Below are 16,328 nucleotides of genomic sequence, written 5' to 3' on the forward strand. Positions count from 1 at the left end.
CCACTAGGTTTCACAGAAATCTCTGTCTCCCTATTCCAACCTAGCTTAGAAAAATGATTTACTGTGATTTTTTTTTTCTTAGATTTCGCCTTGTACATTTTCTAGATCTTTGTGGAGGAATCATTTCAGAGGATCTAGACTTTACTTCTCCCTGCTACTCTGACATCTTGGCTCTTTCTCCTAAGTACTCATCACCAGGGTTTTTTTTTTTCAAATAAAATCCCAGTGGATATTATAAATAGATGTAAAATGATTCTGTATTGATGGTTACAGAAAATTAGGTGATGCTTCCCTAGAAGAATGCCAAGTGTGCTAAGTTAGCTATATATAGTAAACAGAGGTTTATGGGAGGCATTTTATATTACATGGCCACACTGTTAGAAAATTGCCTACTGAGCCATACTTGACAATGACATTATTTTCAGTTACCTTCCAACTTTTTAAAATGGTTGGGTATAATAACTTGCCATTCCTTCACTTGGCTTTAGCCAGTAAAAAACTAGGCTTTAACTAACCAGGCTGACAAGACTGAGAACACAGTTGTCTGTTGTGAACAGAACAAGAACCTATTGTTTCAAAATATGGCCAGTCTTTGGAAAGGGATACCTCTACTAGAGCCTAGAATACAAAAGTTACAGTATGAACTTTTGAAGGAAAGAAAGGTGTTAAGCAGAGCTGAAGGCTATGAAGAAGGAATATGAGTAAGAAGCATGAAGGCAGGTAATGAATGAATACAGCACTAGGTCTGGAATCAGGAAAATCTGAATTCAAATATGACCTCAGATACATTAGATGTGTGATTCTGGGAAAATCATTTAATTTGTTTGCCTCATTTTCCTCATTAGTGAAATTGAGATAGTTATGACATACACCCTGCGGGGTTATTGTGAGAATCAAATGAAATAATATTTTTGAAGTGCTTACCACAGAGTCTGGCACATAATAAATATTAAATAAATTTTAGTAATGATGATGATGATGGTGATGTAAGCTGCAAATCAAACCAAAATTAGTAATCAGGTTCTGAAGACACTGGAGACATGGTATAGTGAAAAGAGAACTGGTATTGGAATGGGAGAAATCAGGTTCCAATCTCCCTTCTGATACTTATTACCTGTGTGACTTCGGTTAGTAATTTAACTTCTTGGGACTCAGTTTCCTAATTTGTAATAATAATTATAGCTAATAGTAGTGAACACGTATATTGAACTTTACACATGTTACCTCATTAGATCCTCACAACTCTGGGGAGTAGGTGCTATTACTATTCCCATTTTGCAGCTGAGGCAACTGAGGATCAGAGAGGTTAAATGACTTGCCCAGTCATACACCTTGTATATGTTTTAGACAGATTTAAAATTCAGGCCTTTCTGACTCAAAGTTCAGCATTCTATGAAATGCAGCACATAACTGCCTTAAATCATTGATGGTGGTGGGCTGGGGATAGACTAAATAGCCTCCAATTTTTTTGATCCTATGATCCTAGGACTTAGGAGGAATTGTGTTTTGAGATTCCCTCTTCTCTCAATTTTCCTGATAGAGAAAGTACCAAGAGTTCCTCTCTTTTATCTCCATTTTCTTAGGCTGAGAAGCAATGTTCTCCTCTTTGTTCTTCTCTATTTCTTTGTGAAAAAAAAAGAAGCTTGATTCTTCTACTCTTTCCTTCTGGTTTGACTGGGATGTTCTATTGTACTTAGAAATAATATTTATTGTTTTGTTTATTTGTTTTTTAGGGAATTGGGGTTAAGTGACTTGCCCAGGGGCACACAGCTAGTAAGCGTCTGAGGCTGGATTTGAACTCAGGTCCTCCTGACTCCAGGGTCAGTGTTCTATCCACTGCACCACCTAGCTGCCCCAATAGTATTTATTGTTAATCTATTTGTATGTTCATTTTACATGTGTGTCATCTCTTTAGGATAAGTGGTGAAAGTTATATCCTCTCAATTGACATTCTCCTTCAAAAAAGCCTTGTCCAGTATTCCAGCCCATAATAGTCTTCTTTTTCTCTCGTTTTTCGCCTGATCATTCAGTAACTGTTTAAGAGGCATCTACTATATTCCAGGCACTATTAAACTTTGGGCATAGAAAGATAAAAATCAAAGTCAACACCCTCAAGGGGCTTATATTTTGGGGAGGAGGGGGGACATCACATATACAGCTAAGTATATCAAAATGTTCAAGGTAAATATAAAGTAATTTTAAAATGCAGAGAATACTTGGCACTTCTCCAGAACTTTTACTTAAAGGTATGGAGGACCATAACTCTCCGAATGAGCTGAGGAAGGATTGAAGATAAAGTATCCTCAAGGGCATGAAGATAGGAAGACTCCTTAGGAAGCTAATAGTTCATGAAAGAGGTGAGGACATGAACTAAGGTGGTGGCACAGTGAGTAGAGAAAAAAATTACAGAAATAAGAGAATTAAACATAGAATAAACACTATTGGCTGACTGGATTCAGTAGATGAGGGAGAGGGAGGATTTGAGGATCACTTGACAGTTTTAAACCTGGGTAACTAAAAGGGTAGTTTTGCCCAAAATTGTAACACTACACAATATAACATCTCAGTTATCTAAAATAATTAAGGAATAAAGTAGTCTGCAAATCTTAACCCATACAACACCAAATGATTTTATTTGTAATTTTTTTCTTTTTTTAGTTTTTAAAATAAGTTTTAAATTTATGTTAAAATAAGATTTATGTTATTTATTTTCTTCAATATCTTCTTTTCTTTTTTATATCATCATAGTTATTCCCTGTATCTTTCATACTCCGCTTCCCAGAGAGCCTTCTCATATAATAGTTATTTTTAAAGACAAGGGGGGGGAAGTAAAAGTATAAGGGGGAAAAACCATCACAACTGCTTAATATATTAAAAACATCAGGAAACACGTGTAAAGTGTAACTCTTATGGATCTCCCACATCCACGAAGTAGTGGGTTGGTTTATCCACTCCTATCTCTTCATTTAAATCCTATTTAATCTTTATAATTTCATTACATTCACTTCTGTGGCTGTTTTTTTGTTTTTGCATGTAGTTGTTCTTTCCATTTTACTTTGTTATAATCATGTATTTTATTTTCTTGGCTCTGCTGACTCCAGTGTGCATCAGTTTATGTAGATCTTCCTATGCTTCTCAGTATTTATTACACACATCATTTCTTTTAGCACAGTATTATTCCGTTACATTAATGAACCACAATTGTTTAGCCATCCCCAAAGCAATGGGCATCTAATTTGTTTCTAATCCTTTCCTATCACAAAAGGTGTCATTATAAAATTTTTAGTGCATATGGGGACTTCCTTCTTATCAATGACGACTTTGGGGGGGGGGGTATGAGCCCAATAGTAGAGTATCTAGTTTAAAGAGTATAAACATTTTAGTCACTTTTTTTTGCACAGTTTGAACTTGCTTTCTGAAATGATTGTACCTCCAACAATGTATTACTAGTCTACAACCTCTCCAGTATTGACTATTGACATTTTTGCTCATTTTTGCTCATTTTCCAGGTGTGAAGTGAAATTCAAAGCTCCTTTCATTTGCATTTCTCTTATTAGTGAATTGGAGCATTCTTTCATGTGGTTGGGAATATTTTGTAATTCTTTTTGAGAACCATTTGTTCATATCATTTGACCACTTGTTTATTGAGGCATGATTCAGCAGTTTCTTCAAAACAAAGCAAAACAAAAAAAAATAGTTCTTTCACTCACTATTGACACATAAAACTTACAGGAAAGCTGAAAAAATCAAACAAACAAGCAAACAACAACAACAAAACAAATCCACAACCCTTTTAAACTTCCAAAATATGCGGGGTGTGAAATTTACATTATAAATAAGTCCTCTACCTTAGAGGACCTTTCTCATTTAATAGGCTTCCCTGAGGCAATTAGGTGATTTGCCCTGCTAATGTTAGGAGGACTAATTCTTCTGGTCCCATCTGGAGCTGAGCAAATATTCTTTAGCATTGTATTTTTCTGCAGAAAAAAAAAAAAGAAATAAAATAAAACTCCTTCCAAGTCCCAAAATTCAATAACTTTCTGCCACTTTGAAGGAAAAATGAGTTTTGAGGAAATACCTTAGAAGAAACTCAAATTATCAGAATGGAAGTCACAGGCCTAATACTACAAGTGGCTTTGGAGATAACTATCACTCCCAAATACAAAAAAATATGTAAATTCAGTTAAAAAAAGTTTATTATAGTTATCTTCAGGGTAATTCTCCATTTTCTCCATCAGCAGCTCTGTTTGGTTTCAACTCCCTGGAATATTATCTCTAACGCTTTTTTTATAGAAATCTTTCTAAAAAAGGTTGCATATACTATCAGTGACAGTCTATATGCTGGTTGGCTTTACCAAACTGCTTTTCTCCCTCCTTTGAAAAATCTTTTTCCTCTCTCTAGGTTGAGAATGGGGGAATACGTGGAAATTGTAGTAATATAATGTTTTTAAAAATCATCAACAAAAGTTAAATTTAAAATAAAAATAAATATTTCTGAAATCAGCCTAGTTTTTACCTCAATCAATCATCTTCATAAATGACAATTATGCTGATATTGTTAGTCACTTAAGTTATTGGGCTGCTAGTTCAGGAATATACAGAAACTTGGTTTTGTGAATCAATCCTTTTAATCAGACTTTTTTCCCTGCCTAAAATTAGAATGTAGAGTATGTAGCTAAATGATTTCCAGGAGGGACCTACTAAAAATTAATGAATGAATTAAAGGTTAGTGCTACATCACCAACATTATTTTTTTTGACCTCAACAAAATTTACATCAACATTATCTTCATAATTTCAACTTGCTTCTTTTTATCAGCATTAAATATATTCCCAATAGCACCAGGAATCATTTAATACTTGTAGTTAAATTGCTTACATGGCTTTATGGGAACACTGCCTAGACTTAGGATTTTTGCCACTATTAGAGACCTGTTGCAATTTCTCAATGTTAGACATAAGTATGTGTATGGGTTTTTGGCTGACTTCCTAGTTCTGAGTGGTGCCAGATTCTTGGGGTTTTCCTAGGCTGTCTTTTTATATTCACTAATTTATTTCTCATTAGGTAGTTTTATTTTCCAAGCTAAGTTATAAGCACCTTGAAAGCAATACTTAAAATACTGTACTGGTCCATTCTTGATAAAACAATTTAAAGAAGTGTTAGGATGCTTAATAAAGACTCATACAAATAGGTGCAGGGCTATATATTTCACTTCAGAAAACATTTATTTAGTGACTATGTAAGATAAATCTTCACTTATCCAAAGACAACCTTTACTATTTGAAATGCAGGAACAAATGACAAAATAAATAAAGGTGACTCCCAAATAGCTGAAAAAAATCACGAAGTATATTCATGTATATTAATTGTGGGAGAAACTTTGAAGCTTTTATCTAACACTTAGTTTCTCTTATTTTACAAGTAAATTTAACAACTTGGTTGTCTGATTTCCCAAGAAACAGTAGGTTAAAAGCAGCAAATTAAAGGGTGGAAAGGACTAAAAGAGAAATGGACATTAACAGGACTATGAAATGACAGATGACAGTCACTTAGCCAACAAGCATTTATTAAGTTCTTACTATGTGCCAGGTATGCTGTTAAATACTGGAATATACACACACACACACACACACACACAACACACATATATATATACACATACATATATATGTATGTGTGTATATATATATGTGTGTATATATGTGTGTGTGTGTGTGTATATATATATATATATATATACACACATACATACATATATAAAGGCAAAAACATGGTTCTTGAGATCAAGAAGCTTACATTATAATGGGGGAGACAATACGCAAATAACCACATGCATACAAGCTATGGTCAGTATAAATGGAAGCCATATTCAGAGAGAAGGCACTAATGGGTCAAGTGAGGTAAGAGACTAGAAAAACCCTCCTGCAGGAGACAGAATTTAACCTAAGTCTCAAAAGAGGTCAGGGAAGCCAGGAGGTAGAGTTGAGGAAAAAGCATTTCAGGTAAGCCAGTAAAAAGGTATGGAATCAGTAGATGAAGTATTATATTTGAGGAACAGCAAGCAATTATAGAGTACATGGAGGCAAATAAAATGTAAGATAACTGAAAATGTAGAAAGAGATCATGGTGTGAAGGACTTTAAGTGCCATTAAGAAAGTTTCAAGGGGTAGCTAGGTGGCACAGTGGATAGGGCACTGGCCCTGGAGCCAGGAGGATCTGAGTTCAAATCCAGCCTCAGACACATAAGATTCACTAGCTGTGTGAGTCTGGGCAAGTCACTTAACACCAATTGCCTCACCAAAACAACAACAACAACAACAACAAACAAACAAACAGTCTTGTATTTGATCCTCAGATTAACGGGGAACCACTGGAGTTTATTGAATATGAGGGTTGGCATAGTCAGATCTATACGTTAGGAAAATCCTAAGTGAAGGATAGATTGGATTGTGGCTAAACAAGTTAGAGACACCATACAGAAAGCTATTATAATCATCTAGGTAAAATTGTGATAAAGGCTTGTACCAGGGTGTGTGAAGAGAAGAGAACATATATGAGAGTGATGTTCTGAAGGTAGAAATAACAAAACTTGACAACAGGGTGAAGGTGATATTGATCCTTAAATCATAAGTGACTAAGAGAAGAGTGGTGCCTTGCATGGCAATATAAAAGTTGGGGGGGGGGACAGCTCGGTGGCACATTGGATAGAGCACCGGCCCTGAAGTCAGAAGGACTTGAGTTCAAATCTGGCCTCAGACCAAATACTTGACACTTACTAGCTGTGTGCCCCTGGGCAAGTCACTTAACCCCAACTCCCTAAAAAAAATAATAAAATAAAATAAAAGTTGAGAGGGGGTGATTAGATGGTAAGGATGAGAGAAGATAATGAGTTCTCTTTTAGATATGTTGAGTTTGAGATATGAATGGGAGATAGTTTAAGATGTTCAAAAGTCAGTTGGTGAAGCAGGACTATAGGTCAGGAGAGACTATATGTATATGTAGATCAGGAAATCATCAGCATAGAGATGATAATTGATGGGAGCCAATGAGATTACCAAGTGAAATATAATTATAGAAGGAGAAGTGAAGGGGGCCCAGAAAAGACCTTGGGGAATACCTATAGTTAATTGAAACACCCTAAATATATAGCAAAGAAGAATGAGAAAGAGCAGCCAAAAATTTAGGAAGAGAACAAGAAGAGAGAGGTGTCATAAAAGACTGTGTAAGAAAAAAAAATATATGAGAGGATGATTCACAATGTCAAACACTACAGAGAGGCCAAGGATAATGATGATCATCATTACAACTAATTTTATATAGTATTTACTATGGACCAGTCAAGAAGGTAGCTAGCACAATAGATAGAGTGCCGGGGCTGGAGTCAGGAAGACCTGAGTCCAAATCCACTCTCAGATGCTAGCTATGTGACCCTGGGTAAGTCACTTAACCCTGCTTGCTTCAGTTTCCTCATCTGTAAAATGAGCTGGAGAAAGAAATGGCAAACCACTGTAGTATCTTTGTTTTTAAAAAAATGGGGTAACAAATAGCCACAGTGCTAAGCGTTTAACAATTATTATTTCATTTGATGATGAGGAGGATTGAGAAAAGTTGGTTAGATTTGAAAATCAAGAGGACATTGGTAACTTTAGAGAAAGAAGTTTCAGCTGAATAAAGAATTTGGAATGCAGATTGCAGAGGGAGTATAAGTGAGAAAAGAGGAAGTAGAACCACCAATTTTAGGCAGCTTTCTCAATTGCAACCTGATAATGAGAGAAAATGCAAAAAAGAAAATCATTCATACATACATATATACATACATGTGTGTATTGTGTACGTGTGTATATACATGCATGCATGCATGCATACATGCCAAATTTTTTTTTTAAAGCCAGAGTTATCTGTGCTTATTTTCAGTTAGGGGTAAATATTCTTCCACTCCTAATAACTGCTGAGGAATCACTCTATTATTATACAGTACAGTAACAGATTTTATAATAAGGATTTTGAATGATTAATAAAATGTTCAGTTCTATTCCTAATAGTGTGCTTAAATTGGCAAGTTAGTATGCAATCCATTTTAGAAAGATCTCCATCCAAAATGTTCTAAAACAATTTGTTGTGGTGGTGGTTAGTGATGGTTATTGTTTGAGTTTTGGTGTTTGAAAGGATTAAACTTCAGAATTCCCTTCCTGATTCTGGTATAATAAAGAATTGCTTGTGTAACTTTTATGCCCTGGGAAACCACCTACCGACACATTGTTCATTTTTAATTTGAGGTTAAAATGAACATTTTATACAAGTGGGAATGGATCTCCTTGAAAGGAGATGAATATTCTCCTTCCCTTGACGTCATTATAAAATGTCAATTTCATCTCCATCACACCTCACCCCCCCTTCCATTCATTAATAAACTGGAAGATACCACTAGTTCAGTTTTGCCTTCTACCAAGTGTTGTGGCATTAAACATTATTATTTATTTTAATATCAATGTTCTTATCCTTCATCTTTTTTATTTTTATTTAACTTTTTGAGACTGTCTCCCTGTTCTTCCCAGAATGAAAATGAAGTGACCACTCTCAAGCCAAGTCCCATTACTGATTGGCATGGGAGCTTTGTCCTCCTCCATTTCTAACTTGGGCCAGTTATGTTCTCTTTAGGAAACCTCATGGGTGCCCCCAAATCTGTAGGAATCATCACGTTAATGCAAATCTTTATGTGGATACACAGTTGGCTTAGTCTACTGCAGTTAAGAATTCCTGAGCTCAAGGGATGCATTAGCCTCATCCTTCTCTAACAGCAGGGATTGTCATCATGTACCATTATACCTGGCATCTTCCTTCGTTCTCATTGAAGTTTAAAATAAATTATTTCATTGATAATGAAATTTATGCTTTTACATTTTTCTTGTTTTTCTTTAACATATTGGTAGAACATGATTTTAGTAATAAAATTGTATACATACATATACACATACATGTACATATACATATATACACACATTATATATATATACATATATACATATATATGTATATATATATATATATATATATATATATATATATATGTATATATATATATATATATATATATATATATATATATATATATATATATATATATATATATATATATATATACACATACACACACAGTTGCCTAGCTTCCAAAGAGGCAGATTGGAATACTGGATAGAACAGTGGATAGAAAGCCTCAAGATTGGGAAAACCTGGGTTTAAGTCTCACCTGACACATACTGACTGCTTGATCCTAGTCAAATCAACCTCTCAGAGCCCCCAAGCAATTCTCTAAAGCTCAATTACAGTTCTCCACAAGCTGAGGACCTTCCCTCAAAAGGAAGTCATTACATGAATGAAATCTCAGATCCAAACTCTCATACCCTTACAAACAACTACTACCACCTCTATCACCTTTCTAGCTATTTAAACTATATACTATAGTTAAAGTCTTACATATTTAATTATGCTTAAATGATAAGATCTTTGGAAATAAAAATTGTCTCTTTGTATCTCTATGTCTCCAAAATCTAGCACAGAATAGGCATTTAGTGAATGGTGAATTGAAATGAATTATTTGTATGGAAGCTTATATAGTATACTTATGTTATATTATGTCATAACTTTATATATTATATATACTCTTATAATGTTATAAATAATCAAATACGTTTGTTAGATTAGTCAATTATATAGACATACATTCAGCTTTGCACTAAATACACTGCTGATGTCAGTGACTGAAAGACAGCATGAGAGAAGTAGCTTACAGTAGGGTATTTTTAATCTTTTCTAAAACATAATAGCTCAGCAGATAGTTGTATACACTGTGGGAAACATGTTAAGCTGTTTGGAGAACATGATTTGGAAGTGGAACTTGAGTTCTCACACTGCATGGAATACATAAATCTATGTATAATATCAATTATGTCCTCCATTCAACAAACTGATTCAATATTTTTTTCTCTTATCTCTACCTCCTTATCTCTCTCTCTCTCTCTCTCTCTCTCTCTCTCTCTCTCTCTCTCTCTCTCTCTCTCTCTCTCTCTCTCTCTCTCTGCTTTATGCATCTCCTGTGTCTTTTTCTCCCTTTTTTATTTTGTAATTTGCATTGCATATAGATTTATGAATTTCACAATTTGTAAATTCCAGTCCTCCTACTAAATAATCTTATCCAAACTACATTAACACGACTCTCCCTGCATATACAACTATGTTCTAAGTTATGTTTTAGACTGGATAAGAGAATATCTCACTATAAGCTATTTCTCTTATGCTGACACTGAATCATCCTGAAGTCAACAGAGTGTATAGTGCAATCTGAGTGTGGAAGGTTTTTTAAACAAGTCAGAATTCACAGCTTGCAGGACAGTTCCCTTCATTTCCAACTTCTCAGCACACTGGTTCAATGTTTCTGAATGAGTTCACACATGTCAATCATGAAATCCTGAATGTTATTTTGTGACTATTAGAGGAAAGATAAATTTTATTGAATGTAATGATCTCACTTAAGGCTGTAGTTGTATTGAGTCTCCACGTCAGGTAGAATTAGTGTTTTCTCACAATTCCTTGAAAGGTTCCAAAAATAAAACTTTTGTTGTTCAAACTACCTACATGAGAAATATATTTCCTTATCCTCCTCATAGTAATTTTAGTTTTCTCTAAAAAAGCCTACTAACTATTTTAATGGGTATATATAAAAGTCATCAGTTCATATCCCCTGTACATAACTCCATAGAACAAAAGCCTAACACTATTGATTAAAACACAGTTATAGTTTTTTTTTTGAGGGGAGGAATTTTATAGACAGTTTATCAGATAAAGGTCCCATATCCATATATATAAAACTTTGTCAAATCTATAAGAACATGAGTCATTCCCCAACTGATAAGTGGTTGAAGGATATGAACAGGCAATTTTCAGAAGAAGAAATCAAAACAATTTATAATCACATAAAAATGTTCTAAATCATTATTGATTAGAGAAATGCAAATTAAAACAGCCTTAAGATATCATTTTGCAGCTACCAGATTGGCTAAAATGATAGAAGGGGAAAAGTGACCAGTGTTGGAAGGGATATGAAAAAATTGTGACACTAATTCATTATTGGTAGACTTGTAAAATGACCCAACCATTTGGAGAGCAATCAGGAATTATGCACAGAGTTATTAAACTATTTATACCCTTTGACCCAGGAATAACAATATTTGGTCTACTTCTGAAGATAATTAGGGAAAAAAGGAAAAATAACCTAAATGTTGTAAAATGTTTATAGCAGTTCTCTTTGTGGTGGCAAAGAACTAGAAACTGCAGGGATGCCCATCCATTGGAGAATGGCTTAACAAGTTTTCATATATAATTGTGATGGAATACCACTATGCTATAAGAAATGATAACCTCAATGATTTTAGAAAAAAACTTGGAAAGTCTTACATGAAATAATGAAGAGCAAAATGAAGAGAACAAAAAGAATATTGTATATATTAACAGCAATATTGTTTTAAGAATGACTTTAAGCCAATGAGTTATTTTGTCTGTTATAAATACCCAAATTAGCTATAAAGGACATATAAAGAAAGACACTATCTACATCCAGAGAAAGAACTGATAAATGGAAATATGCATAGAATAACTTTATGGGTATGAGTGTGGGTGTGGGTGTGAGTGTGTGTGTGTATCTAATCGTGGCCATCTCTGAGGGGGGAGGGGGAGGAAGAAAAACAATTTGTGTGATAATTTTGTTATATATTTGAAAGGAATAGCAAGTTCTACATAGTAGATTTACAGTTGCATATACAATCATCTTTTTATTGTATATTATAAAAATACTTGTTTTATTTCATAAGTAATAAATTGAAAAAAAAGTTTTTGATATTTTCTCCTAATAGCTATTCATTCACCTTTTCTTTCTTCCTACATCTTCCATCCTTAACTTCACTCACTCACACAAACACTGACACGAATAAAAATAACCCTCATGAGAACAGGCAGAAATGAAGTTATAGCACCAAACATACTGAAAAATCTTTCCTTCTCAGTATAAAACTGTAGGGACAGCTAGATGGGGCATTGGATAGAGTACTGGGCCTGGAGTAAGGAATATTTATCTTCCTGAATTCAAATCTGGCCTCAGATGCTTATTGGCGGTGTGACCCTGAACAAGCCACTTAACTCTGTTTGATTCAGTTTCTACACCTGCAGAATGACCTGGAGAAGGAAATAGCAAACCACTCTACTATCTTTGCTGAGAAAAACCCAAATGGGGTAACAAATTGTTGGAAGTGACTAAAACAACTAAACAAGAAGAAGAATAGCATTACAACTTTGAGACTCTAAAGTAGCTATGAATAGCCCCAGATGCATACCAGTATAAGGAGGAATGCCATGCAGTACCATAAGGAAGATACTGCTATAGTACCAGTAAGGTGCTTTTCTGTACACAATTCTCAATTTTTCTGCTCCTCTAAGGGACAAACATTATATGGAAACATTTTTTACCTTTTTATTTTCCTTTTCATGCTTAGGGAGTTATTAGTTATGACTCTTACCAGGTTCAAGGAGTTATCATGCCATGCTAAACCCACCCCCTTCACTCTGACTGCCAATTTACTAAAAGGGAAATTTTGTTCCAGTCAGAGAAAATATTTTCAAGCTACATGAATGCTTCAGGGCAGAGAAGATTCTTCTATTCTACTATATAACTCAAGTATCAAGCAAACAAACAAAATATGTAAGGCATTCCTTCACACACAGGGACAGACCTAAATCAAATAATGCTATATAGATGTCTGTTTATCTTAGACAAGCATTTCCATTCATTTATCCATTCCCCAAACTCATTCTTTTATTTTTCTTCCTACCTATGTCTTTGTATGTGACATCACACATACTCTATGACATCTATATGACTTTATTAAAGAAGTCATCTATAACATCAAGTTTATTCTTGAGTACATTATACAACTAGCTCATTTATTCTGATGTTCTAAAGCCAATTGCATTTAGCATTCTCAGATGCCAATATAATTATCCATGGGGAAGTAGAGGGAGGTTGATTTAGTTGCTATTTTTTTTTTAATTTTAGGGCCTCCTGTTAATCCTAGGTGCCACAGGAAGACCATCCTTCACAACCAAATGATCCCATTTATTGAAAATACTCATGTGATGAATTGGTAAACATTTTTTGCATTATTTAAATGAATTTTCCTTTGAAATTCACTGAAAAGAAAAATAATAACAATGTTGATCCTTAATGAAAATCGTGAAATTTGTACATACTCTGTGGAAATCTGGGTGGGTTGTCGTTGACATCTGAGAGTGTAATATTGACAGTAGTGGACCCTGAAAGGCCTCCAACTTGCCCAGCCATATCTTTGGCTTGAATGACAACAGAGTAGTGCTCTCTGGCTTCCCTGTCCATATTATGTAGGGCCGTCCTTATAACTCCTGTAATATGAGGGAGGGAGGGAGGGAGGAAAAGAGAGAGAGAGAGAGAGAGAGAGAGAGAGAGAGAGAGAGAGAGAGAGAGAGAGAGAGAGAGAGAGAGAGAGAGAGATCAGCATTAATTGAACATTTATGTGTCTTCTAAAAAAAATGCCTTTGATGCAATTTACTTAAAAGTTACCAATAGGCATCTGTCACAAGAAGTTTCTTATACAAATAGCTAGATATTTTCTTCAAAATATTCCATCATAAAATTTGCTTCCAATCACTTCTTACAAGGAAATTCATCATTGGCAAATGAAGATGTGTACCAAATGTACTCCTTTGACAAGACTGCTCATAGAGGGCAACAAATTTAATATAATAATAACAATGACTAATAATAATATGAATATTACATCATTCATTAAAGGTTCATGCTCAAAGCTTCCTCTCTTGTGGCCAAAGGCTATGATTGTTGCCTAGACCCAGGCCCAGTACACAGCTCTCTACCATTTGCAAACTCAGTTTCTGAAGTCAGTAATCAAATCAATCTTTCTTAGAAAGGACATGTCCTTTGATTTCAAAGATTATACTATTGATTTCCCTGTCCAAAACTCTCCTCCTTGGCTAGATATAGATATATAGACATAGCTCAATCTCTCTCTCTCTCTCTCTCTCTCTCCTCTCTCTTCTCTCTCTCTCTCTCTCTCTCTCTCTCTCTCTCTCTCTCCCCTCTCTTTTCCTTCCTTTCTTCCTACCTTCCTGTGGTATGATGGACTGGAGAAGGAAGAGGCTAAATGAGGTAAAATCAGTTAGGAATCTCTCGCAGTTGTCCAGATGAGAGTAAATATGGCTTGTTGTTGTTGTTTTGTCTATTAGTTGTATCTGACTCTTTGTGACCCAATTTGGGGTTTTCTTGGCAGAGACACTGAAGTGGTTTGTCATTTCCTTCTATAGCTGCTTTTGCAGATGAGGAACTGAAGCAAACAGGGTTAAGTGACTTGCCCAGCACCACACAGCTATTAAGTGTCTGAAGCCATATTTGAATTCAGGAAGATGAGTCTTCCTGACTTTAGGCCCAGTGTTCCATCTACTTTACCACCTAGCTACCCAATGAAGCTATCATCAAGTTATTATTGAAGACAAGCATGGAAGGGTTTTTAAGGTTGCTCTCATTAAAGAGAATATGTATCCCAAATGAGAGATAATGAGAGCCCAAATTCAAGTGGTGGCTGTAGGATTGGGAAAAAAAATGAGGCCATTTGAGACAGATGGAAGAGGCAGAACAAGTATTGTTACAACTGAAGAGCTATTAAGGTAAAGGGAGAAAGAAGTCTCAAAAATGATTCTGAGATTTCCAACACAGCTGGGACAAGGATGATGCTATTAACCAAAATGGGGAAATTGTAACAAGGGACAGCTTAACTCTAAAATGTCATTATATTTTCTTGGTCTGAATCTCTAGTTGTACCAGCTGTTTCACCTGATAAAATGTAATCTTCTTAATGGCAGGAATACCATTTTTGACTGTGTATCTCTAATTCTCAGTACAGTTCCTGGAACACAACAAATAGGAAATAAATATAAAATAAGGCAAACAAAAAGCATTTATCTTTGAATAGCATTGAATAAATGCATTATCAAATACAGTATTTAATACAATTTCTTTTTAATTTGGATGATCAAAGTGGCATACACAAATCCCCAAATATATATATAGTGTACTAATTTCTCCATTCTTTCCCATCTATGTTTTAAAATGTTCAGTAATATGTGTTGGTTTTAGGTCACCTTCGTTTACAACTATATCCTTTCCCAGTCTCCTAGGTAGAGTTATCGTATACAACAAAAATAAACAAACAAACAAATAAATAAATAAATGGTAAAAAATATAAAAGAAGAAACAAAGTAGTAAAATAAAGCTAAGAAAAAAAATTAACTGAGAGTGACAGTATATGTAAAATTTCATGTCCATGATTGCTCATCTCTGCAAAGAGGGGAAGGATGGAGGCATATTTTGTCTTTTCTTCTTCAGAGCCAAGTTTTATCAGTACAGTTACACACTTCAAATTTTGATTACTTTTTGTTTTTTTCCATTTACAATATTTTATTCATTGTCTATATTGTTTTCCTGGTGCTAATTATAAATTTTACTGATCTTTTCTGTACTTTTCATATTAATTTTTTCATTATATTCATGTGTCATTATTTGTGTAGCCTAGTTTGTATACTCCAGTTGATCAACCAGTTCACTATCATACCAATAGTGAGAGTACCAGTGTGTGAAAAACATTTACTAGTTAATTTTTTTTTCTGATTTATGCCAATTTTCTGGGCATGAGATGAAACCTCAAAGTTTTGATTTTGATTTCTTTATATTAGTGACAGAGTAATAATCCATGTTATAGTTTATAATTCACTATTCTTTTGAGGCATGTTTTTTTCATATTCTTTGACCATTAATCCATTAAGGAATGAATCCACCTAATTTTAAGCCCACATTTTACACCTTATCTTTAATAGTTTAATATTTTTAAAATATTTCAATTGAATTCAAACTGTGCAAAAAATTTTAACTGCATATGAGATAGAGGGAGGGAGGAAGGGGGGGGGAGAGAGAGAGAGAGAGAGAGAGAGAGAGAGAGAGAGAGAGAGAGAGAGAGAGGGAGGAAGAAGAGAAAGAGAGAGAGAGAGAGAGAGAGAGAGAGAGAGAGAGGAGAGAGAGAGAGAGAGAGAGAGAGAGAGAGAGGTGGTACGGTGGCTAAAATGCTGGACCTGAAGTCAGGAAGAGTCTGTCCTTGGACGCTTAATAGCTATGTCACTCAGCAAGTCACTTAGCTCTTTTTGGCCCAATTCCCCGTCTGTAAAATGACCTGGAGAAGGAA

The 16,328-nt window shown here is 34.7% G+C and overlaps 1 protein-coding gene across 1 annotated transcript in view; it reads right to left on the reverse strand.

Annotated features, from left to right (window-relative positions):
* The window catches only part of CDH18 (cadherin 18), a 414,410-nt gene that overhangs the window by 144,187 nt on the left and 253,895 nt on the right, over positions 1 to 16,328 (reverse strand). The window contains exon 4 of the mRNA XM_078153324.1: positions 13,297 to 13,464. Within this exon, the coding sequence (XP_078009450.1) occupies positions 13,297 to 13,464 (168 nt within the window). The remainder of the gene's footprint in view (positions 1 to 13,296; positions 13,465 to 16,328) is intronic.

Source organism: Phascolarctos cinereus, unplaced genomic scaffold (assembly GCF_003287225.1).
Source record: "Phascolarctos cinereus isolate Bilbo 61053 unplaced genomic scaffold, phaCin_HiC Scaffold_4;HRSCAF=312, whole genome shotgun sequence".
Taxonomy (NCBI): Eukaryota; Metazoa; Chordata; class Mammalia; order Diprotodontia; family Phascolarctidae; genus Phascolarctos; species Phascolarctos cinereus.